General features: G+C 45.3%; 1 protein-coding gene across 7 annotated transcripts in view; it reads left to right on the top strand.

Annotated features, from left to right (window-relative positions):
- DPF3 (double PHD fingers 3) overlaps positions 1-27,230 on the top strand; it is a 303,086-nt gene that overhangs the window by 245,495 nt on the left and 30,361 nt on the right. Inside the window, exon 10 of one of the 7 annotated variants that reach the window (XM_053224664.1) lies at positions 4,907-6,702. The exons of the other annotated variants lie outside the window; for them this stretch is intronic. Coding sequence (XP_053080639.1) covers positions 4,907-4,982 — 76 coding nt within the window. The 3' untranslated portion in view covers positions 4,983-6,702. Of the gene's footprint in view, positions 1-4,906; positions 6,703-27,230 lie in introns of those variants that run through there. 7 annotated transcript variants of the gene reach the window in all.

The raw sequence follows: 27,230 nt of genomic DNA, 5'->3' as shown, positions 1-27,230 counted from the left end.
TCCAGTTAAAATTCTGTGCAGAATGTCACAGAGAACTCATCTTCAAAACCATCATTTCTAGACATTCCCTCTTGATGCCTATTAGGAATGAAGTCCCCCGTGTGTGTGTGTGTGTGTGTGTGTGTGTGTGTGTGTGTGTGACCTCAGGAGTTGCAAGAGCTGTGTGAGCAGTGAACACAACTATTGTTTTGTTGTTGCTTTTGTTAAATGAGTAGCACTGCTCAAGTTCCATATAAAAAAAAATTAGTCATCAAGATGAAAACGATCTGACTAGTTTCCTTTGTCCTCAGCTCAGGAAAGCACCACCCAGAATGCTTCAGAAGTGTCACCTAATTTTTTTAGTCTTAACCCAAAGATAGGAGAACCAAAGATATAGAACTTTCTAAATTTGTTACAACCTTCAAATCCCCTGGGGAGAACTGTTGATGTAAAAGTGATGACTCTTGCTGTCTGTCTGATGTTTTTTCCCGCCTAGAACAATCTGATCCTTTATTTCTGTTACTGAGACTGTAGAAATCGGGTTCTGTATTCTGTAACCCAGGGAGTGAGAAATATGCATTTAATTTTTTAAAGGTACTTTAAAGTCAGTAATGCAATTTGCTACTGGTATTTTAGAGAGAAGGATTTAATAAAAATATGATGTTCACATCAATTGTACCCCTTTAAACCTTCCTGCTTACTGTGCATCCCTCTCTGCACCTAATGGGCTGCAGCCTGCGATTGCCTTTATATAGCACTTGAGGGAACACAAGATCATTACTCGGGGAGAGAACTAAAAGCTGTTTGGAGGTACTCACTTCATGGTGGAATAAAATTAATTAATATTATCCCAATATGCCTCCTGTTACATCTGATGAATATGATCTTGAACTTGTACTTAAAGTTTGAACAGGCTCATATATTAGGAATTTTTCCACCGGAGATGTGGTTTAGCCTTTGGAAGTGAAGTGAATTGTGTTGTATACTTTTGGAGGGAGGCATTTTTGATCTAGTGAGTAGAAACCTAGAGTAGAAATAAAAAGTTCTGGGTTCTGGACTCAGTCCCTGTGTGAGTTTGTTGCCATGAATCTCTGCATCAATTTCTCTACCCTTAGCACATGGATTTTTTTTTTTTTACCCTATCATAATATATAACCAATATTATCTCATGATGATTCTTAAAGCAATCCTGTGGGGTAGGATAGATGTCATTCATTCCCATTTTACTGATGAGGAAACAGACTAATCACGTTAGGTGACTGTCCGAAGTTCCAGGCTCAGGAAACAGTGTTTGAATCCCCTAATAATCTTTCCACAGTCTACACTGACTTCTCCGTTGATCATAGTTTGAAGATTTCTTGAGTAAAAGGAGTCAAGGGCTTTTGAGGTCTTTTCATTCAAGACCTTATTGGGTTGAAAGGAGGTATTCGATGCTGTAAAAATAAAATAAAACAAAACCCAACCTATGATCACATCAGAACCCTGCTGAAAAGTAGCAGTATTGAAGTCTTTATGAACTTTCCCGGGAACTAAGGTTGAGTTTCTTACGTGGTCAATGTTTTGATGGTGACATCAGGGTGGGGGTGAGGGTGGAAGTGATGAGGTGGAGGGAATGAACACTTCACATGCCTGAGTGCCTCTAACACTAAAGAATTGAATTATATGGTACTGTGGTGCTTAATGAAAGTGATTTCTGACCATTTTCTCAAAATAACAGTACAGGAAAAACCATTCTGCTTGATTGATTTACAAAACAGCTGAGAATGATGGAAGGTCCCCGTCAGAACTGAGTTATTAGCTAAAAAGCTTTGGCAGTTAGGTTTACAAAGTATCTCAATACTGACCCTCAACCAATGAGTAAGACTTAAACATTTTTTAATTTTGAAATAATCTCAGATTTTACAGAGAAACTCACACAAATGATACAAAGAATATCTATGTACTCTATACTTAGATTCTTCAGATAATCTCAGTACCATGATCACGATCAGGAAATTAACGTTGATGCAATGCCTCACAATCTACAGGCCTTATACAGATTCTTCCAGTAGTTACACCGATGTCTTCTTTCTAGTCCAGGATTCATCTAGGATCACACGTCGTATTTAGTTGTCATGTCCTCTTAACGCCCTTTAATCTGTAGTCATTAGTTCCATAGTCTTTCCTTATCTTTCATACCTTGATGCTTTTTGAAGAGTACTGGGTAATCAATTTATAGAAGGAAGCCCTTCACTTCAGGTTTGTGTACTGTTTTCTAAGAGTTACAGTCAGGTTATGAATTCGGGTGAGAGTGCCACAGAAATGATGTTGCATCCTTCTCAGGGCCTCCTATCAGGGGGTATATGATTGATGTCTCCCACTATTGGTGATTCAGACCCTTGTCCTTTCAGCTCAGGTTCAGGATACCATGTTTATGCACTTGGGATGTGAATACTTTCTTTCATATATACCTTTGTTTATTTAACAACTAGAGACTGAATAGCATCAGTACGCGTATGACCGTTCAGCCCTGTGAAGGATAGGATGAAATTAAACATGGGGCCAATGGAATTGGTGTCCGCTGGATTTTTGGCAATCTAGTTGGGCAGACTAGATATTTACAAGTAGTTAAAAATGTATAAGAGCATCATGGGGTGATATGTAATTATTTTTGCTGGGGACCACCGTGGTCAGGGAGATTTTCTTGGACGAAGTCATCCAGATCAACTAAGAGCTCCAGATTGGCTAGTGCTATTTACTGTGTTGGCAAGAATGTCTGTTGTCAGAGAGAATGGAGATGGAGCTGAACAAAAGGCAAAGCTGGGGTTGCCACCCAAACCACGTAAGATGGCGAAAATCATAATGCGAACATATGCTTCGGTATCGTTCTGTAGTATTTTGTTCATGCTACTAGTTTAGCGCTTCTTATAACATGACTGTTTGTAGTCTTTCTCATCAAACAGATGATGTGTTCCTTGAGGGCAAAGATGATGTCATTCGTGTCCCTCAGACAGTGCCTGACACCATTGTGCCATAATTATTTGTTGAAATAAACTGAGCACTGAGCGATGCTTCTGAGCTGATTAGTGGAAGGATTTAGTGTCTCATTCCATACATAGGGGGTGCTCAATAAATACTGTGGACAGAAATGTTAGAGAGGTCCTAGCTGGACACAGCATCCATTGGTCAAGTCAGAGGGGGTAGAAGAGATCCAGGAGCCAGTAAAGGAGCGGTGGGGGGTGTGTGCAATGAGGGTGTGAGGACCAGAGTCGGGGGGGAAAGTTGAGGACATGTGGAGGCATGGAAAAGTAGCCTCCTTGAAACAAAAGAAGAAAATGTGTGTGTGTGTGTGTGTGTGTGTGTGTGTGTGTGTGTGTGTGTGTTTTGGGGGGCCAAGGATGAAAATTTGAGGAAACTGGAGGGTCATGAAGGTATGATTATGAGACAGACTCAGTAGAAGAGTGGTAGGTGATATCTGACTGGAGGGGTCGGGGGCACTGGGAGAGGGACAGAAACACTCCTGGCAGGGAGTGAAAATTTGGGTGCCCAACAAGAGTACACTTGGCAGGCATCCGTGGGGGCTCTGAAGGCCAACTAATTTTATCAAAGGAGCGAAGGGGCTAGGGGCAGGGGGGACAGCGAAGAGATGAACACTAGGGATGAGGACTGGGTCTGGGGAAGGACACCAAGAAAGCACATCTGAGAGGTGAGACAGTGGAAGGGCATGGGATGGGGTGGAGGGGAAGGAAATAGGAGAAGAGGTCAGGGGAGGGCTTGGTGGTGGGTAGAAATGAGGCTCTTCTCAGCCACCCCTTGAAAACATAAGTATACAGATAGAGTCTCAGTTTTGGAAGTGCTTCTATACCAGTCCTGTGCCCCTGACCAGTGAGTAAGGCCTTAGGTACTACAAAGAAAGATGGGGGATGGAGGGGTTCAATTTGGAGGAGGCTGAGCCACTCATTTGGTTTTGAGGTTTGTTCCCTGCTGCCTTGGCCGTTTTCCAGTTGGGCCCCTCCTTCCTTTCCTCTCTCCCTTGCCACCCAGCCCAACATGACACGGGCACTGTTTAGGGGCACGCATCTCTGCCTTCAGGGACTGCTTCTGGGGTGAAATGTGATAATACTTGGTTTTATTGCTTCCTCCTTTGTGCAGACTACTCCATTCCAAAGCCTAAAATAACTTAGCAGATTTCATTTCAGCTAGAAGCCAAATCCATTCCTGGTTGGTACTCATCCTGGCTAAAGGACCCACCAGGATTGAACTGCCACCAGGTTCCAAGGCTGACAGTTGGGATCACTGGGCTAGTTGAGGACTGGAATGGATCTTTTGGCTTGGTTCTCTCCCTGAGTAATTCTGACACCCTGGAATCACTTGGGGTTGGAGGTGAGGGTGTGTGCGTGAAGAAGTGTCCTTTGGGCCTGAGGCCAAATGGGGTATCGGTTGGGGTTTTTGTAATTGCCACTCGTCCTACACCATAGAACAACTCATTTCCACTTAGGTGACAGGCAGACAGATTGCATCGTAACGGTCCTTCTGGGGCATTTTAACAGTGAAAAGATTCAGCTTCCAAGTAGAGGAGAAAAAAATGATAGATTTTGCCAGCATCCGGTTTTGTCTACTACACCACATAGGATTTGAAAATCCAGCTGTGTCCCCTCTGTTTCTTGTGTCAGTTGGTTGCCCAAGTGCAGCTGACCTGCCCTATTTCTGGCTGATCTCGTGCTGCTGATGCTCAGGGCACAGGAGACACGAGCCAGATTCTCCTTGCACATAGCCATGGTCTCATTAGCATGGCCGTAGGTAGTATGTTCTCTTTCTTTCTTCTTTTGTTTTTCTTTTCAGTTCATTTCATTTCCACCACCCCTTTCATTTTAATCTTTCCTTTTTTTAGGTAGTTGTCCTGTGCTGTTGTTTTTTGTTTTATCTTTCGTTGCCTTTCCCTCTGCAGTCAACTCTATGACCTGGGGACTCCGGCATCCTTCAAGCAAGCCATTTCTGAAGAAGGTGAAAAGGAGCCACGTTGATTTGCGCCTCCTCCTCCTTGTCCTCCTCCTCCTCTTCCTCTTCCCTTGCCCGGCCCCCTCCTGCGCGTGTGTTTCAGCCAACACAGGAGCCTGGATTGTGGAAAAGCCTCCAGCGCAACTCAGCTCAGCTCAGCTCAGAGAAGTCTTGGGAATGGCCTAAGTGTGTGCAATAAGAAGATATATATATTTTTTTCCTTTTTAAAATCCTTCATTACATTTTCTTTAAGTGTCTCTGAGAAAGTACCCAGGTCAGACTGGAAGTGCTCTACCGTAGAAATAACTGAACATGAACAAACTGACGGAAAAAAAAAAAGAGTTAACTATTTTATTTATTTCAATATTTAAAAGAAAAAAGTGCTGGCGTGGCACAGTATTTTTGTTTAAAGTACCTTCTACTTCAAAAGTTAAAAGCAATTTTGTGAAGACACGAAATCAAAAGAGTTACTTAATGTTAAATAAAGACTTCATATTAACGCTAAGGAAAAAGACCCCACATTTTTAATGAGAAAATAAAGATCAACTCTGCTGTCTCGGGCTTTTAAAAAAGCCATTCATGTATGTGCTTTAGGTATTTTTATTTCTGCCAGTTGGATGTGGTAAGTGAGGAGTGATTGGTTTTTTTCTTCTTCAAAATTCTGTTGGAGGCATTGGTGATGTTACATGGTTATGTGTTAAGACGTGACAGAAATAAATTAGCCACAAAGGCTATCAGCAGTCTCTCCCTACTCCCCAGAAAACTCCCTCCCCCCCCCCACCATAGGCAAACCCCATTCATCTGGATGTCAAGAAACAGCTCGACTCCTGGTTGTCATGTCTGACGAGGCCTAGTTCAGAAAAGAATTCCATCTAGTGACTAACTATCTCTGCGAGTTCAACATTTTCAAACACAGACAGCTTTGTTTAAAATAATGCAGCGAAGAAAGAGGAAAAAAAAAAGACAACAAAATAAGCATCAGCTGAGATGATACTAATTTGGTCACCTAACAACTTCCAGAGGAGACTTCTACTGAGCAGGCTTTGGGGTGGCCTAAGGTTCTAGAGTGTCCCCAAGGGCAAGGAAGGCCAACCTGAATGATGGAAACCTCAAATTCAGCTGCTGGTGGGGGTAAAGGAGAAAGACACGTGTTCTAACATGTCCTTTTATGGTCATGTGGGTAGAAGTGAACGTGCTGGCCTGTGTAATTCAACACGGTGTCTGTGGCCTGGCGAAGGAGCTCGGTTGATCGGCAGGGCCACTCGATTCTATTCCAGCTCTTCTCCGTGTCCATGCTCTTGAGTGTCCCCCACTTGTAAGCGGAGTCCCAATAATGAATGCATAATCTAACGCTGGATGTTCTCATCAGCAACAGTCCTTGAGTGCCAGTGTTACCGAAATGGTTCTTAGCCTGAGAATCTCTCTTTTGCCTTTGAAAGGGGAGACTGGATGGGCACAGACCTCCTGCTAGCCCTTTCAGCTTTCTCATTCAAGGCCAGTCCTGGGGTGGAGGGCGGGAGATCACCAAGAGTGTCTTTGTATCATTTTGTAGCCCTTTTCTGTGACGTTTTCTGATAGAAAAGGTCCCTTTTCAAAATGCTAATAATTATAATAATAACCCACTCTCCAACCAACTCCCACAAGTTACAATGTGTAGCATTGTGATAAAGCTTTGCATAATGTAGGGTTTGTATCAAATTTGTGTAAGTTTCTGTTAAATAAAAGTCTGTTTCCAATGCTCCCATAGCATCTCTGTAAATTTTCCTTTACCAACCTCATCCTACTTGAGTTTGACTTTCATACCGTCTTGAAAGGATTCTGCCCACTTGCACATTCAAGGTGTGTTGGACCTTTCTGTTTTATTTAGAAGCACAGTGTAAAACAGTGGTTGCCACTGGCTTGGATGACAGGTTTGGGGAGCGAACAGTGCCCAGTGTTGATGCCGGTATCTGCTCTCTGAGTCCATAGTTGCTGTCACCCACCCACCATCACTGCAACCATTGTCACCCTCTCCATGGAGAGCCTGTTTATGTGTATAGACTTGATATACCTGTCCAATGTTGCCATTATCTCTATGCCAAGAGTAGTTTGGCATAAGAATGTGAGACTTAGTGTGTGTTTGGAAAAATCTGGGGGTTAATATTTCCATTGCGTGAAAGGTGCTCTTAGTATAGCGTCTCCAAGCGGCCAGTTGGTACAGCTATAAACCAGACCCTATGATAGGTTTCTTCTTGTGTATGGAAGTGAATACTGTTCTTATATGGGTGCTCTAGGTCAGGTGGAACCAGACTGGCCTTTCAGGCCATGTCTTGCCCTCTGAGCATTGTCACACCGTGATATTTATTATGGACTTACAAGTTTCCCTAACAGTAAAAAGCAACCGCCCCCCCCCCCCTCCGCCAATATACCCTCCTTAAGCTTTTGTTTTCTTTTTGTTGTGGTAAAATATGCATTACATAAAATTTACCATTTTAGCGGGCAGTGGCATTGAGTGCATTCACATTGTTGCACAGCCCACCTCCATCCGCTCCAGAACTTTTTCATCTCCTGTTGAAACTCTGTCGCCGTTAAACAGAACTCCTCACGCTCTCCTCCTCTTAGCCCCGGGCAACCACTATTCTACTTTGTCTTTATGAATTTGGCTACTGGTGATACCTCAGATGAGTGGAATCGTATAGTGTTTGTCCTTTTGTGACTGCCTTATTTCTCTTTGCATACTGTCTTCAAGGTGTGTCTATATTGTAGCAGGTGTCAGAATTTCATTCCTTTTGAAGGCTGAATGATATTCCCTGGTGTGCACATACCACATTTTGTTTATCCATGCATCTGTTGATTGACACTTGGTGTAAATAGAAGTTTTGCACATTTATTAAGTATCACCCACTTCCTGAAGTGACTTAAATTTGAGACACTAGATCCAATTCAGAGGTCACCAAGGGGATTAAATATCTTCTCAGGAGGGAAATGATTGCACCCGAAATCTCCCTTCTGATTTACACCCTCCAAAACGGTGCCTTGATTCTGATGGGCAAACATTCTCTCCGTAAGCTGTGTCTTACCTTATGACATACCTACCTCTTTGTAGGTATTGTCTTTTGGCTGCTTGTAGGGATAAGTTGTCTAGCATACGGATGTAGTATCAGTGTAAATTAACTAAGGGATGGAGGAGACCCAGCAGAATCAAATGTCTTTACTGGTAGCTCATGAGGGAAGGGACTGCCTTTTTCAAATGACGGTGAATTGTTGGCAAAGCATGCATGTGCTTGATGTCTGTAGATGGTCACTGATCAAGAGGGAGGGGAAAAAATATACATGTGAACCAAAGAATGACAAAGAGAAAAATCACTTTCCTCATCCGTTTGGAAACAGTTCATATAAAAGGTTAGCTCTGGCGTCAAACTTGAGATGCCTATGGAGCAGGTATCTTTAATGAGTGACGATTAACAGTGCCAGGGGGAGGAGGCAGCCCTTGATGCTCAGCCTTGGGACACAGGGAGACACCAGGGAGTCGTAGGGAGTGTATAGAGCCAGACAACATCTGTGCTCTGAGTGGGACAGCCACTACCAGCTCAGGCGGTGCTGCTTGAGGGCTTAGGGTTCTCAGGTGCCCAGGTTTTTCAAGACGGACCAAAACTTCAAAAATTTTGGTGAGATCTCCCCAAAATGTTGGTCATAAATTGAAAACACTGAAAATCAATTTTGTGTGGACAAAACTAAATGTGAGTGTGTGCCAGATACCCTTTGACAACTTTGGGACAGCCTTCCCTAAGGGCTCCAGTCTGGGTAAGGTTGAAGGATGAAATGCCTTGACCAAATTCCTTCACTTCCTCTATGGATGTGTCTAATGGTAATCTGACTTAGAATTGTTATGTGCTGGGGATGGGTCCCTGGGTTGGTCTCTGGATGGAGCTAGGTCGTTATTGAGCACATTAGGGATTCAGGATGCAGTTTAGTACAAGACGTTCCCCCATCCAGTCCCCTTCCCTCTGCACGTAAATGAAAGAGCATCTCTCTAAAACCCTGGGCGGGGCTATACAGTTTAAAGCTATGGTTTTTTTGTTCTCTATTTTTCTTGTACTTTGTTCTTATTGCTGACCAGTCATCTATTATATCACATTCCTTTTACCCGTCTTGTCTTTTCTAAGATTTCTAAATTATTCCATGTGACAAGAACTCAATTCAAGTTTTATTGTCTTCCCCAAAGAGCAAATTTAGAAATTCCTTTAATTAAAAAAAGTATATATGTATGTATATTTAAAAAGTATATAAACATATATTTTACAAAGTGTTCTCTGAAATGAGATGCACAGAAGATTAGAAGATGTAAAATACTTAAAATAAATCTAAATAAAAATTCTGGAGGGATAGGCATATTTATATTATATTTTATATATAAAATTTTATATTTTACATGAAGATATATATGTCACTCCAGAATCTTTGTTATTTAAATTTGTCTTAAGTATTTCACATCTTAGATGCATCTGCACAGAATTCATGCAAAGTACATGTAAAAGGTAGTCTTTTGGGTCAGGGTTGTTTTCTTGCTTTATTTTCTTTGGTTCGGGTGAGGAGAAGGCTATTCTGAATAAGCAATTTGTTTTCCTTCTGTCTTATAATGGGGACTCTGTAAACTTTTCCTGTAAAGGTCCAGATAGTAAATATTTCAGGCTTTGCAGGCCAGACATCCGTTGCGACTATTCAGCTCTGGGGTTGTAGCATGAAAGTAGCCACAGACAATATATAAATGAGTGGGCATTCCTATAGTGGGTATTCCTATAAAACTTTATTTACAGAAATGGGCAGCTAGCTGGCCAGATTTGGCCCAGGGGCCAGAGTTTGCTGATCCTGAATTAGAAATACAGAGTATTATACTGTTACAGTGGGGAGTGCTGGTAGTGATATTTAAGACCTTTATAAGTGGAGGACTAAGAGAAGAATTTTACATCACCAGGTGAAGGGCAAGAAGTATATTTCATGGTTAGTAATGAAAGCCATATTGAGGCCTATATGGATAAGTGTTTTGATCCAAAAAATTCCACCACAAGGTGTTAGAAAGCTATTAGGTTTTCTCGTTTGGGTGCCGAGTCCAAACTACAATAGTACGATGCTTACCGAAAGTACCTATAAATAATCCAGCCAGTCGGCATGCTAGCCATACATAATGGTGACTCTTGGAGGCATAATGACTAACATCATTCATCTCTACCAACTTAAGTATGAAAAAAGACCAACTTTAAAATAGTTGAATTCATGCAAATGGCTCCTGTGGGCTAAGTGAACATCGACTATAGTTTCTGTGGGAGATAAATGCTAAAGGACATTTAGCAGAGCCCAATTTGGGAGGTGTGGGGTTGTTGCAGTTAAAGAAATGGTCTCTTTCTGATTCCCCAATAGCTGTGGCTCCCTGAAATTGTTAGTTATGAGGTATTGAGGATGTTGCTGAAGTGCATTTCATCCTGAGAGCCCAGTTGTTTGTGGTCATATTCAGAATTAGAACACTGAGTCTCCAACTCAGTATCTCACATCCTGAAAGAACTGACAAATGATTGTCTTCCTTAGATGGTAATGAAGATTCCTGATACCAGACCTACTACTGAATTAAAATCCTCTTACAAGTTGAGTATGGGATGAACCTGACAGGTAGCCTGTGAGCTGGTCATGCTAGGTGGCAGCTGCCTTGCCAAACTCATCAAAGAGATGCTCTTTAGCCGTTGTGAGAGGCCACTGCATTGCTTTGAGAGAATGAGTAACTTTTCAGATCTCAGGGTGTGTTTTACTGGTGCCTATTGCTAAGTACCCTGAGTTACTTCCTAGTTTTCTTAACAGGGTGAGGGGGTGAGATCAATATGTTGTATGTCAGCTCTGTTTGCTCCAAGCTCCACCCCGTGATCGTAACTGAAGTCACCCAGTTGTCAGCTTTTCGGCATTGACTAGAAGGAGAAAGGTTCTAGTTAGAAAACCCTATGTTTTGTATTCTACATGAATATGGTGTTAGAAGCACAATCCCTCAGTTACCTGGCCTTTCCTTACACCAGAATAGGAAATGCTTTGGTGTGAGGTGGTTAACAGTGGGGATCAATGGTTTTGTACCCACCTGACTGATATAATTATGGTGACTGTGCTATTAGTGATCACCTGGCAAGACACAATCATAGCTGAGATGGATCTGGAAGCCGTAGTGGAACACTAGCTGAAGGAGCAGCGTGCTGTTTATTTTTAAGTTAGCACGATGCCAAGCTGGGTTATATTGGGTATAACGTGCAAGGGCTGGAAAGCATTTCTTCACCTCTATTTAATATTTGACACCACTGTGTTTGAAATAGCTGAAAATAACTGGAAAACCCAAAAAGTACAGAGAAGAATATTAGCAATAATTAAAAGGATGAACAGTAATAAGCCCTGTAAGAAAGGGCAAAGGATTTGGGGTTAACTTGGGCAAGAGAATTGGGGTCACTTAATAACTGTCATATGCATCATTGAGAAAAAGACACTGATCTTTTTGGCTTCTCGAGAGGACGGGAGAAGTTGGGGCTTGGAACAGACTGACAAATAGTTCTTTTGACAGCAAGAATTTTTGACTATTGAGGCTGATATGACCTCACTGATAGCCAAATACTTCTGCGCGGAGTTAGGGGCGTGGGCTAGATGACCTCTCAGGGTCTCGTCAAGCTTGGCAATGCTCTGAATTGTAGCTGGGTAACTTGAAAGAGTTAGTGCCTAACTCACCACCAGGGAGTGGGGAGGCGTGACGAGAATTGGTCTTATGGACGCGTGTTGTGATCATTAACCAAAATTACATTTCTAGGCTTGTTCCTATTCATACTGAAGCAATGCCCCAAGGCCTTATGGGGACTTCCATTGTTTGGGTAATGTGAGATGCCAGCTGGAAAGTGAATGCAAGAGACATTTTCCTCCAGAGAATTGTCAAAAATGTGAAAGACGAACAGTGAGAAGCAACTGGAAAGGACAGTAAGGCCAAAAGGCCACGAGGGAAAATGGTTCTGCTGAAAACTCCAAGTTCCTTTATGGTTCTCATCTCCTTGGATTTCACCATGTCCAACATCATCCTTGGTGCATGGATTTCATACTTGCTCACAGGACCCGGATATTATTCTCAACTTGATTTTGGTTGAACGGCCTCACTAATATTCATGGTTGTCTACTCCTCTCTCCCCAACTCAGTAGGTAGGGGAAGGAAGGTTTTATTAAAAGACAAAGTTAATTTTATATTTATATGTATAAAACAAAAATTCTGCTTGGGAAAACCTGTGGTCAGGATTCTTTCCACGTAACTTAGAATAAAAACTCCTATAGTTTTGCTCTGTGTTTGATTTAAAGAAGTAGGAAGGATTGTACTGTATTTGTAGTATGTGAAATCAACTTTCTGAGGACCTGAAATGTAAAAGAGGTTGGGAATGGAGAGAGCTTGTGTAAGAAGGGGTGAAGGAATGGTGTGATGAGTTGCTAGCGTGAACGCTTATGCTAAAATTTCTCCTTGACTTGAGTTATGGGTTCAAAGAGACTGGCAGTTTGTAATTCTGAAAAGTTTTTTAGTTAAAATAGATTGTTTTCCCTCTGTAGACATCAACCTTTTGTCCGTAATTGAAAAAATAGATCAATATGTTTTGACCACATACTGGTGTTTTGTATAATGACCCTCCAGTTATTGGTTTGCTTTATGCTTCTGATCAATTAATCAAACATTTATTGAATGTCTTCCATGTTGCAGTACTGTGTTAGGTTTTACAGGGCATAAAAGACAAACAAAGGGGAATTGAAACAAACTTTTGGGGACACTTTCTTTTCTTTTTTTTATCACGTTTATTTTTGAAGAAGAGAGAGAGACTGTGCATAAGCGGGCGGGGGGGGGCATAGAGAGGGGGACAGAGGGTCCACAGCAGGCTCTGTGCTGACAGCAGCGAGCCTGATGTGGGGCTTGAACTTACGAACTGTGAGATTGTGACCTGAGTTGAACTTGGATGCTCAACCAGTTGAGCCACCCAGGTGCCCCTTGTGGATACTTTCTATGTGCTAGTCACTGATAGGCTTCTTATAGATGTTAGCTTGTGAAGGCTGTATACCCACCTTCTCAGGTTCAGATTACTATTCCTGTTTCACAGACATGGAAATTGAGGCTCAGGGAGATTGAGTTGACAATGGTAGTAGTCATAGCTGGTAATGTCTGAGTTTTCCAATCGAAGATTGTTTTGCTCAGACCCTCTCCACTGTGGAAGGCCTCTTTTCTGTTCATAAAGAGGGGAGACAGGTGGTTAGCATATTATTCAAGACAAGTGCCAAGTTGGTACAAAATGTGGGTGCCACCCAGGCTGAGTGAAGGGAGTTTCCAGCTCAGGTTGGAATAGCGAGGGGGGTCTGCACTGAATGGAGAGTGCAGTTGGGCTGCAGTTGGGGTGAGCAAAGAGAAGACAGGCCACCGAGAGTGGGAAATACCTGAACAAAAGCTCTGAGGTGTGAGCAGCACAGTGGGGCTGCAGGCAGAGTGAGATGAACCTGAATGGAGTGGGGGAAGATCCCAGGCTGTGGCGAGAAGTCAGAGGATGCAAACAGCATTCACCATCATGGTGGGGCCTGATCAACAATGCAGGAAAATAGGAACAGGAGAAAGCCAGCGCATCTTGGGCCCTTGAGCAGGATGAATATAATGTTTAGGATGGCTGTGTGAGGGCAGCCCAGCTATGCACGTGAAGAAGTTTGGGTTTATATACTCTTCCCTACCAGGCCGCCTCGGACTGTGTCATGACTGTGGGATCCTAGCCCCTGTGAGGGAAAAAAAGTGGTCAGGATTCCTTCTAAATGACTTGTGACAGAACCCCAGTGTATCCTGTCTTCTGTGTGATGCGTGTCCAACTGATGAAATGTTCACCTCGCTAAATGTCACATGATTCTGTGGGTCTGTTCCACCAAGGATTATTCTGAAACCAGAGAAAGTGCTCTTCTACCCCTTCCTGGTTTGTAACACCATTGGGGAGGAGTATGGGATATCCTGAGAGGCCGGTTGGCCCCAGAGAGCTTTGTATCTAAGAGATCGATTGAAATTTGGGATCAAATCTCTGATTGTCCTTTTAGTCGAGTTGGAGAGAGAGTTTATTTGAAAAAGTGTCCTTTAGATCTATAGGTCACTGAACGTGGTTGAGGAGAGTTGAGGAAAGAAGGCTCCGATTCTGGCCATTGCCTTTGTTTGGGTGCGGAAGCACCTTCTGGCACCATTGCCTGTCTGCCCTTAGCCGCTTTACCTGTGGGGGAATCAAGAAGTCCTAAGATCGCCATTCCTGGGACCTCGCTTTCCCTTCTACCTCCTGTGCTCATGTCTCCCCACTTCATCTTGTCGGTGGGTTCTTTGCTGGCCCTCGGGACTGAAAGACGTGCAGCCGTGTGTGAGGAACATGGATTGTGAGTCCAAAGAGTGGGGCCGTCTCTGGGTGGCCAGGAATGGTTGGCACTTCCTGATGTGCTAAATAACAGCCACATTTTCAAGGTAATCTTCCCAGCAGCCTTGTCAGGGGCTACTGTCCCACTTAGCAGATGAGCGGGCCAAAACTCAGAAGGGTTGTGACTTGGTCAAAGCTACACGGAAGTGGCGGGACCGGGACTAGACTCTAGATCTTTGGTGTGTTTGCCTTTGCTTATTATTTGCCTGTAACGCTCAGTGGCACTTGTCTTGGCTTAGGCGTGCCCCGACGTGGCAGGGCCCTGGACTGAAAAGGTCATCTGACAGCACAGAATTGAAACCCACAATAGAGTAATATCCATCTTCCCTCTGAAAAAAGCAAAAGCAATAGGATGCCAGCTTCTAGATCCACCCCTCCTTCCCCCTGCTACCTCCCTACTCCATTTATGCAGCACCTGGGCCTGCTGACATTTATGCAGCACCTGGGCCTCATACAGCACTGTCTCACCAAACCCTTTCAAAATCTCTCTTTCCTTCATCTGCCTTTACACCGTAATGTTGATGCAAATCTGGTTCAGCCAACGCGCTGGGGCCGAGTGTTAAATGCTTCCCGCGCAATGTTCTGTGTCTGGTTCATGCATCCACCTAGATCACCTACATGCTAGCTTGAAATTTAACTGTGTGCCCTGCAGAAAGCACCCCAGGCCTGCCTCTAACGGCACATTAGGTCTATCACAGGCAGCCCTCAGAGTTGATTTTGTCCTACAGAGGTTGAGAAGGTTGGCTTCAAAAAAGAAGTCCCTGCCTGGTGATTGGCGCAGAGCGAGATCTTCTGAGACAGCAACTTGCCCTTCCTGCTCCCTCTCCATTAATTCCAGGAAACTCTGCAGCTCACTCTCCCCTGCCCCCATCCTCTGGTCTCTCTGCTGTGCTAATCACAGCTCATTTCTGCTGCATGCCTCATTTGGGGGAAGAGCACTCTAGGGCTCCCGAAATGTGAAGAGGAAAATTAAGGACGGTTGGTCAAACGAGTCAGTCCATTGCCACTGGGACAGCCATCCTCCTCCCCTGGAGGGCCCTGTGCCTCTTTCCAGGGCTTACGGGGAGGGTGTTTACTCTTCGGCTTTTCCTGTGGACCAGATGGGGTTTTGTATTCTAAGGGAGAGAAGGAGAATGAGGTTCATTGAGGAGCTACACGCTGTCATGGGTCCTCCGATCTCATCACCTCCTCTAACAATCCTGGGATGTTGGGCCCATTTTGGAGCTGGGGGGATGAGGAGGACAGATGTCGGGTAGTGGCCTGCCCGAAACCAGGCAGATGTACATGTCTACTTGACTTCAACGGCCAGTGCGCGTTCATTCCTTTCTAACCATTGTCCAGGGAAGATGGCCCTTCTGAATTCTCCCTCTCATTTCTCAAACCAAGGGCTCTGGGCTTCTGCTCCTTCTTGTTTCCTCTCCCCCAACCTCCTCTGTGACACTTTGCTTTTTCTGTAGTAGCAAGCGTCCTGCTGGGCAAGGACAGGGGATTCTCTGGGGAGAATCCATCCTGGCCATGAGTCCTGTTACCCACTGGCTGGTCAGCACTGTGGATTTAGCCAGTATGCTAATGAATCTAGGTTTCCCAGAAAGGGCTGACTGGGTCATTGCAAAGAGCCAGCTGTCCTGGCCAGGCTCCCCCATGCCAGGAAGCTCTGCAGGACCACTTAGGTGGCTGTGGGCCTGTCAGGAGGAGAGCAAAGAGCTCCGTCTCAATCCCAGGCAGGGGACTAGTCCTTTCTCTGTACTTCTTTCCTTCCCATTACCTAATTTTAAGGCCTCAGGCGTCATTTGGTTGATCTGCTTCAAAAGAGATTCATTCTCCATCTTTGTAAATAAGGGATTCAACTTGATATTAGTCGGATGAACTCCAAAGTTCCAGGATGCCATGTTGGTGAGAATGCAACATTAAAAACCAAACCTGTTTTCCCCCTGTTTTCTTGCCTTATTCCTATTGTCCAGAGGAATGTTTCTTAGAAGGGTCCTTTTTCTGTGAAAGCCTTTAGAGCTCTTCCTTCTGGAAACTTCTCCTTCCCAGGAGGCTGTGGAAAAGGGAGCTGGATGCGGAATGGGCAGTACCCAGGAATACTTTGGCCCCAGGGTTTTGATGTGCATTCATCCTTCCGGAAGGCAGGGTCAGGGAGGAGTCAGCTGGCGAGGCCCCAGGGGTTTTGCTGTGGTAGCTGAACAGGAGCAAGGGCAGCTCAGGAGCAGGACGCCATGATTCTAGACCACCTGAGTTACACTCCCAGGAGCCAGTCCATGCCGTGGAAGGACTTAGGAGACGTGGGGCAATATTCTAGCCTTGCTGCCACCTTGCCCTGTGGCCCTGGGCCAGTCACTTCACCTTTGGAGGGCTCAGTTTCCTCAGGTGTTTAAAGAAGGGGTTGGACCAGGTATTCCAAGGCTCACTCTGGTACTGACAGAAGCTCTGAGTAGACCGAGTGAGGAACCCATGATCGAGTTAACTTGTCTGAGAAAGTGTTCTGCATTTTAACTGCGGCTTTTTGGAAGTCAAGTTTTTAAGCCACGAGGGTCACTTCAGTGGTGGAAGTTTCAGGCACCGTTCCAGGGGTTTGTGGAAGGGAGACGGCAGTTTATATCTTACCCTGCCCCCCATCACTGATCATGTCATGAAGCAGAGGCCTCTTCTGTCCACTTTGCCCACCCACGCCTGCGAATCCCTGCCTCATCCACCTCTTCCCCTGCTTGCAGAGACAGATGGAGAAAGCTGGGTTGGGGCGAGACTGGGCATCTTCTGTGTGGTTCCGGGGCACTTGTGGGGTGCATGCTTGCAGAGAGGCGTTGATGTCGCCCAGCTCTGGCCTTCCAGAGGTCAGGCTCTGTCCCACAGGAGACTGTGTTGGGCCTGAGTGTCACCCTGTCCTCGGCCATTGAGTGCAGAGAAGAAGCCTCAGAGTGGATCCAATAGAGGAGGAAACAGACACCCAAGAGTCATTGCCAAGATTTCAGTGCTCCCTGGGGGCCGTGCAGGCCTGAGGCTCTGGACTTCCACTTGAGTGCTCTCTTCTTCGGGCCTCCTCCTGTAACTACACTGCCTCTGCCCAGGCTCTGTTCTTCCCCTTTTAGTTTTAGGGAGCTAATTAACTTCTTTGCCTCTAAGCTCTTCCAGTTGCTCACCTTTAACTCTGCGAGGCTGGGGTTTGGAGGTGGCCTTGACCCGATTTTGCCCTGGGGTAATTCAGGAATGCTTTTAATCCAGGACCCTGGATTAGCTGTGGGGGCTGGGATGACAGGTTCCCCCAAATGCTCAGATTCACCTGGAGTGTGGACAGGGGACAGGGGTCGTGGAGAGGAAGCAGGACCTTAGCTCAGGAGGGCAGCCCTCTGACTTGGGAAGCCACTGGATGGTCAGAGGCCCAGTGCTCCGTGAGAGTGGCCCACCAGCCCCTCAGTCTCCTTGGGTCAGGAGAAGGGTCCTTCTCCAGGTCTGTCTCCTGCGGCTGAGTGGTGTGGTATTTGCCTGCATGGGTGTTGGGATAAGATATGCCTGTGCGTCTTTCCTCTGCCAACCCTTTGCTAGGACGTCTTGAGTCGATGACTTCCCTACTCTGAAAATGGGGACAGTGACACCTGGGTCACAGGTTGTTTCAAGCACTGAATGAAGACATGTGTTCAAAGCGTCTAGCACTCAGGAAGCACCTTGATAAATGGGAACTGTTATTAGTAATAGTGCTAAATACTCTTTAGGGCGGACTCAGAGAATTGAGTTTCTACATCTTGTTAAGAATTCAGCCAGAATTCTGGCTGTGTCTCCTGAATAAGGAAGAACCCAAATCTTTTTTCTGGGTTCTTATTTTCATTCTCTTACCCATTCCTTCCTTTGTCTTCTGCGTCTTTCTTTGTCTCCCCCACTCCTCCCACCCTGTGTCCTTCCCCCCAGATTTACCAATTCTTCCTCTTCTCGCTTTATCTCTCCTCTCTGTTCTCATGATTCTGGAACTTGTGAGGATCTCTTTTCTTTACTTATTTGTGATCCAAAATGCATCCCAGGAGTTCTGAAAGTTGGTGCTTTCTGCTTTTCTGCTTGCTATGAGTTGAACCTCCCAGCTCCATGCAGATACTACATGTCCTCCAACTGCAGGCTCCCCTGCTGGCTTCAGGGTCCCCACCACCCCTCGAGATGGGGATTCACTATCTTGGATCTTTTTTACTTTTAGTCTTTGAGTTCCCAACCACCATGGCAGGTGAATGTATGGGTCCGGAACTCAGGGGACGGGTCTGTGCTGGAGGGATCAGTTTGGGAGTTTCAAGTGTGTGGATGACATGTGGGGGAAGTGAGTCTAACCAGATAGAAAGAAGAGTCTGGAATCAGAGAGAAGTGAAGATTCCAGCCAAGGAGACTGAGAAGGGACAGCTGGGCATGTGGGAGGAAGACAGGAGACTACAGAAAGGGGATGGAGGGCAATGCCCTTTCAAGGAGTTGGGCTGAAAAGAGGAGCAGAAATTGGGTCATTGATGGAGGAGATAATCAAGAAGAGTCTCTTTGAAAAATGGGAGCTCTTACAGTGTATTTGTATGCCAGCAGAACTGTTGACCAGAGAGAGAAATTGATGCCAGAGGAATTAATAGCAGGAACAGAGTTCTCAGGGAAGTGTGAGAGGTTTGGGATCTGGGTACAAGTAGGGGATTGGCCTTGGGTAGGAGCCGGGAGAGTTTGTTTCCAGTATAGGAGGGTGACAAGCATAGGGGCGCAGGTGCAGAGGGCTGGGGGGATTTGCATGGAGAAAATGAAATAGTTTTATTCTGACCACTAATGTGTCTTCTTAACTAAATAAGGAGAGTGGGAGGAGGTGAATAAGCTATGGGGGATTGGAGAAAATGGAGAGGTGTGGGAGAGGGGTTTGATCAGCAAAATATAGGGTACTACCAAGATTTGTGGTCACCATTTCAATGGAGGCTGATCAGCACAGTGGCTTTGGGTACAGGCACAGACTAGGAGAGGGTTGGGCTTAACTGGAGTTGAGGTGAGTAGGACAGAGAGGAAGGGGTCAGCAGGTAATATGCAGAGGTGTGATTCCAAGAATGGATGTGGAGTCTATGGATATGGGTGCGTGAGAGGTAACACAGAAAGAGTGGTATGTGTTAAGGAGTAGTGGTTGGAGCTTCCAATGAGATTAAAGAATTACTGGTGGACCCAGTAAGTCAGAGCCAACCTGGCTATGACTAACTGCCCCCTTTGGATTTGGGCTCAGGTGTTTTCCTCTTAAAATAGTTAAAAGACACAAAAACAGAAAATGGCGGAAAGCAATGCTTATTCTGGGGCTAATTCATTCATCATTGAAAGAGTGCACTTTAATTAGGCTTCAAAGATACTCAGTGGCTCATCACAACACAATGGAAATGATGCCTTAACTCTTTCCTGCCCCCGCCAGATCAGTCCCACTAACGCTGGGGTGGGCATTTGTGTTTGTTCTTATTGATACAAGGGAAATATTCTAAGTGCTTTGTTGTCCAAAAAGGCCTTATCTTGGAAAGAGAGCATATGTTGCCTGTCTGAGGCCCCTGAGAGGAAGTGAGGGCCTCCTGTTTATGCATGGGACCCACAGGTCTCTGGCAAACAGAACTGCTATCAGGAAGATGTAGCTTATGTCTGGACGCTGGCCAATATGAATTGATGTCTTTTGCATCCAACAATCACAGGACTGTCTGAAACACTTAAGAGTATGTCGACAGTAGGCTGAGGTTGAGAGGAATATGGAATTTCTGGGAATGAGAATAGAGGCTGTTGGTTGGTGCCAAAACAAAGCAGAAGAGTGGCAAAACCTTGCTTTTTCCTTTCTTTGAAAAAGTGTTCTCCAGTTTAACAAAGCAGTAACACACAGCCTGTCAGCAGGATCCTCACAATAGAAGGATGAGGTGGGCAGGAAATGTTCTGGAGTCTCATTTGACCAAGGCAGACTCAGAGCAGCTGGTGGACTTGCCCGTGGTCTCGAATGCCTACATGGTGGCATAGCTTGCTGATATGCAGGAGCCTTGAGGAGAGTCTAGGAGGCAGGGGGTCCCCAAGTGTGGCTCAAGGATCCCTGCCCCTGTCAGGATCTGCATCACCCCTGGTGCTCCTAATGGGCTCTAAAGTTCAGGATCACCAGAATGGCATTGCTGTGGAGTGGAGAAATGGGAAGACCAGAGCCTGATATTTCCTCTCTGAGCTCCTTGTTCTCCAAAGGAAAAGGAGAGCCTCCCTCTCGAGGCAAGGAGAGTGAGAAAGGTGGCTGCTTGGGAAGTGCGGTGAAGGGAGAGAACAGAGAAGGGGTTGGGAGATTAGGTAGAGTACGCGGCAGTAGGTAGGAACCGGAACAAAGGAACCTGATTTGATTAGCCCATGTGGGCCTTCAGCCACAAAGCAACATTAGACTTGCCATACCTGTTCCAGCCTTGGGGCTCTGCCTCTGACTGTGGCTGTGAGGGCCTGCCATGGGAGGTCATGGGCATCTTTCCTGATGTCACTCAAAGGTGGAATAATGTGGGTGCTGAGAGCTTGCTCTGGCTATTGTCTGGCAGTTGCCCCAGCCAGTTGGCACTTTGGTTTCCTTGTCTGCATGGGTCTTTACTGAAGTGGGGCTGGCCTTGAAGGATTAATGGAAGTTGTAAGGGTAGGCAAAAGGCGGAGGTGGTATTTCGTTGATTCTTTTATTCGTATATGAATTGACAGTTTCCCTCATTCGATGAGAGTTGATTTGGTGGAGAGGCAGGGAGGGAAGTCAGATTAGAGAGAATGAAGACTGAGTGGGTATCCCAGAAAGGAAAGGAGTGGATTTAGGACAGTGTATCTCAAAATTCATTGTGCACATGAGTTGCCCAGGGATTTTGTTAAAATGCAGATTTAAGGTCGTAGGTCAAGAGTGGGTGTTTCTAACAAGTTCCCAGGTGATGCTTGGGCTTCTGGTTCATGGACTGTGCTTTATGTAGCTAGAGTGTAGATCATCTGCTCGACAAGTTTGGCTGTGAATGGGAGCTGAAGGCTAGGAGAGAGAGACCTTTGTGTGCAAGAGTGTGAAGTGCAAGAAGAGCAGGTTTTGGAGGAGGAGGGTGGGGTGGGGAGAGGGAGGAATTCAAGTGCTTCTCTGTGTGGCTGTTGCATAGGGTGTAGTGGTAGTTGGTCAGTGGTCATGAAAGAAGATGAATCTTAAAAAGGCAGTGGTGACCAGAGAGCAAAGAGGCTTGCAATACTAGGGAGCTTACTTTCTGCCGCAGGCGATGAGAGACAGAGGAATTACTTAAGAAGGGGTTGGTCAGTACCTCATAACTGATGGCGTAGTTTTAAAAAAATATTAACCACTATTTAAAAAAATGTCTTTAGAAAGGGTCTTTCAGATCATCTTCTGTGAAAACAGAAGTATGTGACTGTGGGAATACTGTCTGTTAGTCCAACCACAAAACAAGGCCACTGTTCGGTTGGCAGTCCTAGTTGTTTGGATAAGGGTCTCTGACCCAGAGAAAGGGAAACAGGAGTTAAATATTTGGCGAACTGCTTGAGGTTTGAATCCTTAATTCTCACAGGAGGCTTTTAACCTATTAAGCTTAGCATCTTCCAGCTCAGGGGTAGCAACTATTTTCTTTCTATGCGAAAACTCAGATTGGTAACGGTTGCTTGGAGTGCTGGGTTCAGAAGGACCCAAAGGTCTCAGCCATGAGGATTGGAAGAGAATGCCGAATTGATTAGTGATGTCTGCCATGAGTATGGGATGGAAAACTGGCATATATGACACATGTTTAGTTATCTCTGAAGGGAGGTTAGGTTTCTGGTGACATATTCCTAATTCTCTCACACCAATCCTTCAGGTCAACCAGGGCCATTTCAGAGATACTCTCTTCGTTTCCCTGGTTATGAAATGGAGTGGACCATCACTTACCCAGAAAGGCTTTGTGAATCTTCAGACAGTTGTGAGGCAAGTGTGTACACTTACAAAGTATCAGGAAAGGCTCTCCTTCTGCGGTACTCTAACATCGATGGGTGTTATTGTACTGAATAAACTACTTGTCTTAGAGAATCATTTCTATTAAATCTGAAGACAGATGCTGGTAACTGAAAATAGCCATTGATTTGCTTTCTCTTGTACTATCTAAACTCCCTAATTTATCTGGAGGAAAAAATAAAGCCCGTGTAAAATCAACTTCTCCAGCTTTCTAAGTAAACAGTGAGATCAATCTTATTCATGAATTTGTTGGATAAATGTTTATTTGATTATAAGGAAAGGCAGATTAATCTTAGATGAGAATTTGGCTGGTGCCAAATGATCTGGGAGCTGGACTGAGTGACCACAGATGCAGGACTGGTGCCGAGCTGGTGGTGCTTTTGTGCTGGCAGTTGGAAGCAAATGCCGAGTTAATACAAGGCTGGACCGTGCTGGGTTTTGACGTAATCCCGTGGATCCCACGGATATTTCTCCTTTGAGCAGTGTCTGTTCAGTGTGACTTTTGTTTCCTTCTTGTTGAGAGTGTCGAAGGACATCAGGGACCTCAGGGGCTCAAGGAGCTTGGGTAGGAGGCTTCATGGGTGGCTGGTTGTCACCATCATCATCCTCATTTTCCTTTCTCCTGTCATCTTGATTTGGAAAGTGAATTAGTGACTCGGGGAAATTGGAGGGGGAAGAGGGAAGAGGATTGGCAGGAGTTGGTGAGCCTTTGTTGGGGTTCAGAGTAGAGGATAAGGGTTTTAGGCATCATGACTGCAATACAGTCTGGTGAATGCAAGAAGGGGGGGGCCCTTCTGTATGTTCTTTTGTTCCTCTTCTAAATAAAGTGAATAAGGAACACTCCTGTCCTTTCTTGGCTTGACAGTGTAATGGAGGTGTCTGGGCCTGTTGTGAAATTGGCTCTGGTTGCCGGATGTCTTTTTGTGTTTCTCTCAGAGGCTCCACTGGGAGAGCTGATGATGGGCAATCCACTTAGGGTAGCTCTAGGGAGGACTTGAACACCCGGTTCCATGCAGGAATAACTGGCCAGCAGGATTGAGTGGGCTGATGAGGTGAGAAGAGGGGAATGGCCCCTTCCCTCTCTAGCCTTTGGCAGAGGAGCTGTAGCTAGTGATGTCAGGGACCTCTGTTGAGATTCTTAGGTACCAAAGCCCAGTAATGCCACCAGAGGCTGCTGGCCTACCTCTGGTAGCCTCCAGGGTCCCTTTGAATGGGCTGGACTGGCTTGCTCCCGGGCGATTCTTCCTCAGGGATTTCTGGGATTTGTCACTGTGAGATGGTGAGGTTTTGATGCCTTTTCTTGTGTGAGGAAGCCCAGATTTCTGAGAGATTTTTCTCAAGGCATGGAACATTGAGGGCCAAAAAGGCTTTAGGGGACAGCTGGACCACCTTTGGGTGGTACAAACTGACAAAACTGAGGCACAGAGAAATTCAGTGACCAACAGTGCCTTAGTGAACTTCTTGTGAATAAAAGGGGAAAATGCTATTATATTTAGCAACTTAAAGAACCTGAAATGGAGTTGGGCAGCTGCATGTGGGTCAGCTATCTTGGAACACCATGTAGTGAGAGACCATGGGGTGAGGTAAAGGGTCCAAAGGACTCGAGTGTGGAGATGTGGATCCTAGCCCTGTATCCACTGCTTGCTTGTTGCCAGAACCATTTTGAACTGCAGCTTCCTTGCCTGTAAATCAGAAATATTTAGATCTGACCTGCCCACCTCACAGGATTGTTGTCCCCCCAGTGATGAAATCAATAATTTCATTCAATGAAACCAGTGACTAGAAAGATGCTTACTTGACAATATTAGGAGTAATGATCATGAAGATATCCAAGCATTGCTTGCTTTAGGTCAAAATACTGGCTGTAGGTTGTTGTTCTGCTCATATCAGTTTGTTGAAGTTCCAGGAAATCCCTGACTTGCTAGCAGGGAGGACTTGTTCCAGGGAAGCTGAACAGAAATGTTGTTGGAGGTGAGATAGACTCAGGAAAGTGGAAGGAAGGTGCAGCAAGGGGAGGGGGAGACAGGGAAGGGTAGGGCAAGAACAGAGGCCAAAGGCAGCAGCTTGGATGGTAGAGAAGGGCCCTCTGGCCCACACTGTGCCAACAGGTTGGACTCAGGAAGGCTTTGGGTGTGTTTCTGTTGCATTGTGAGGTTTCACACCTATTCACTTCCTTTTCTAGTCACCCCCATATCACCCTTTAAATTATCTTAGTTTCCACTCTTAGCTCTTTTAAAGATGATTTCTTTAAAAAGTAATAGCCCTCCATGGAGGAGAAATTAGATAAAATCCCAAACCCCACTTATGCCTTCATTATTTAGCCCAGCACTGGCCCTCACTGTGGCTGGGATCCTGCCTCAGCAGGAGTCTTGTCAAATGTCTGGCTTTTCTAGGGCCTTCCCATCAGACCCCTTACTGATCCTCCTTTGCCAGTGTATTAGTTATCTATTGCTGTGTAACAAATTACTCCCAAACTTAGCAGCTTAGAGCAACAAACATTTATTATCTTATAGTTTCTGGGGGTCAGGAATCTGGGAATGACTTAGCTGGGTGGTTTTGGCACATGTTCTCTCATGAGGTGGTAGGCAAGATGTTGGATGGGACTGCAGTCATCTCGAGGGTTGACTAGGGTTGAAGGAGTCACTTCTACGCTTGTTCACGTGTTGTTGACGGGCCTCCATTCATCTCAGGCTGTTAGATTGAGGGCCTCAGTTCTCTGCTGGCTGTTGGCTTGAGGCCACTCTCAGTTCTTTGCCATGTAGGTGTTTCCATTGGGCACCTGGTAATGTAGCAGCTGACTTTCTCCAGAGTGAGGGTAGGGAAGGAGGCAGGGAGGGAGGGTGGAGGAGAGGGAGGAAGAGATCAAAATGGAAACCTGAGTTACCTTTTTATAATATAGACTCCACAATTACATATTGTTACTTCCTCTTTTACTGTTATTTCTTAAAACAGCTCATTAAGTCTAGCCACATTCAATGTTTGGAGACTAGCTTCCAACTCTTGAAAAGAAGAGGATTAAAGAATTTGTGGACATTTTATAAAAGCACCACAGTCACCAACATTGCTGCCTGGTGATCATTTCCATCCTCCCCTCTCCTCACCATTCAGTCTGCTGCTCTCCTGTCTGTGCCAACAACTTCCCTCCTGGATCTGGGAATTCCTGGAGAATATGCAGATCCACCTGACCAGACTCTGGGCTGTGGGAGAAGCCTCCACCAGGACCTGCCCCAGACTTGCAGGCAGGGGTCTGAAACTGGGGACTGAAGAGCTTCAGTCCAAGGTTAGAGAGAAAGAACTGGCTTCCAGAGACTTGATGCATCTCTGGGGACAGGATGGAAACTGATCCTGGTAGGCTCTAACTTTGGCCATGGAATCTCTGTCAAAAACTGACCCCTGCTATCAATGAATGGAAACAGATACAGACAGTATTCCTGAGACTATTTCATATGGCATTTCCAAGCTTGAGAGTGAAGGACAAAGCCTGTGGAAGGAGAAGCATGTTGCAAGAGAATCTTCTCGTGAATTCTTCCCTCTACAATGCTGAAAACATCCAGCCATCCAGAGAGGCGTGAGGGTGCACTACTCCCAGAGACCACTTTGTCCAGTGATCAATGGCTTGTTCTCTTCAGTTCTTATCTTCCCTCTTCTCTCACTTGATGGTGTGGCCATCCTTTCCTTTTCCTTGGCTGCCTTGAAGGACTCTCTCCGGGTTCTCCTGGCCCTTTTGTGACAACGTAGTCTCTTTCTCACTGAGTTCTCTTGTCGATGCCCTGTGATGCCTTCAGTTCCAGTGGTTACTCTCCCTGCCCTTCCCTCTGTGGTCTCTACCCAAGTATCTCACCAAGTGCCAGGGCTCCATCTACCGCCCATACCTGATGATTTATAAATCTACATCTTCAGCCTGTCCTTTCTCCTGAACATAGACCCATATTTTCTCACTGACACTGGACATCTTCACCAAATGTCTCACTTGCACAAGTGCCCTGTGCCAAAACTGAATCTATATTACTCTTTGCAAGCCCTCCATATCCATCTCAGCTAACAGTGTGGCCCATCCACTCTTCAGCCCAATCTAGGAATCTTGGTGTCATCTTTGAGTCCTTCCTCTTGCTCATACCTGTATCCAGGTAAGAATCATGTTCTGTTGACCAGTTCTACCCCTCAAATGTTTCCCTGATTTATTCCTGCAGTTATAAAGCTGGTCCTGGACTAGTGCCCCCACTCTGGAACCTAAGCTCAACATTAGTAGAACTTTTGTCTGTGTAACTCATTGCTTAGCACTCTCCACAGTGCCTGGCACATCACAAGTGCTCAATAAAAATTTGTAGAATAAGTGGTATTGTAACTGATCATCTTGCCCCAGCCATCTCCACTAATCTACCCTTTGCCCTGCCACCAGAGTCATCTCTCCAAAGCATGCATGTAAGCAAATCAGGTCCTTGCTTAAAAATCTCTGAGGGTTCCTCAGTGCCTACAGAGTCAAATTCAGATCTCCATGCCTGCATAAGGGACCCTTGACAATCTTTCTTCTTACCTTTGTAGCATTATCATCTGCCACTTGCCTTTTCTCCTGTTCTCTTTGAGATACGCTGTTTTGCTTAAGTGGACCATGCACCTTAAACTCTGTAATGCTCTTTTCTCTCTCTCTCTTTTTTCCCACTTAGCAAATAATTCTTCATCCTTCAAGGCCCAGATCAAATGCTACCTCCTCTCAGGCTTTTCCCAAGCCCCATCCCCCCCTTATTTATTGCTATAATCACTTTATTCATTCCCTTTTATAGTACTAGGTATATTGTATTATAGTCATTTAAAAAGATACGACCTATAATAGTTATTTGTTGCTGTATAACAAATTACTCCAAAACCTAATAGCTTAAACCATA

Source organism: Acinonyx jubatus, chromosome B3, assembly GCF_027475565.1.
Source record: "Acinonyx jubatus isolate Ajub_Pintada_27869175 chromosome B3, VMU_Ajub_asm_v1.0, whole genome shotgun sequence".
NCBI classification, from domain to species: Eukaryota; Metazoa; Chordata; class Mammalia; order Carnivora; family Felidae; genus Acinonyx; species Acinonyx jubatus.
This window is presented reverse-complemented; position numbering and strand designations above follow the sequence as displayed.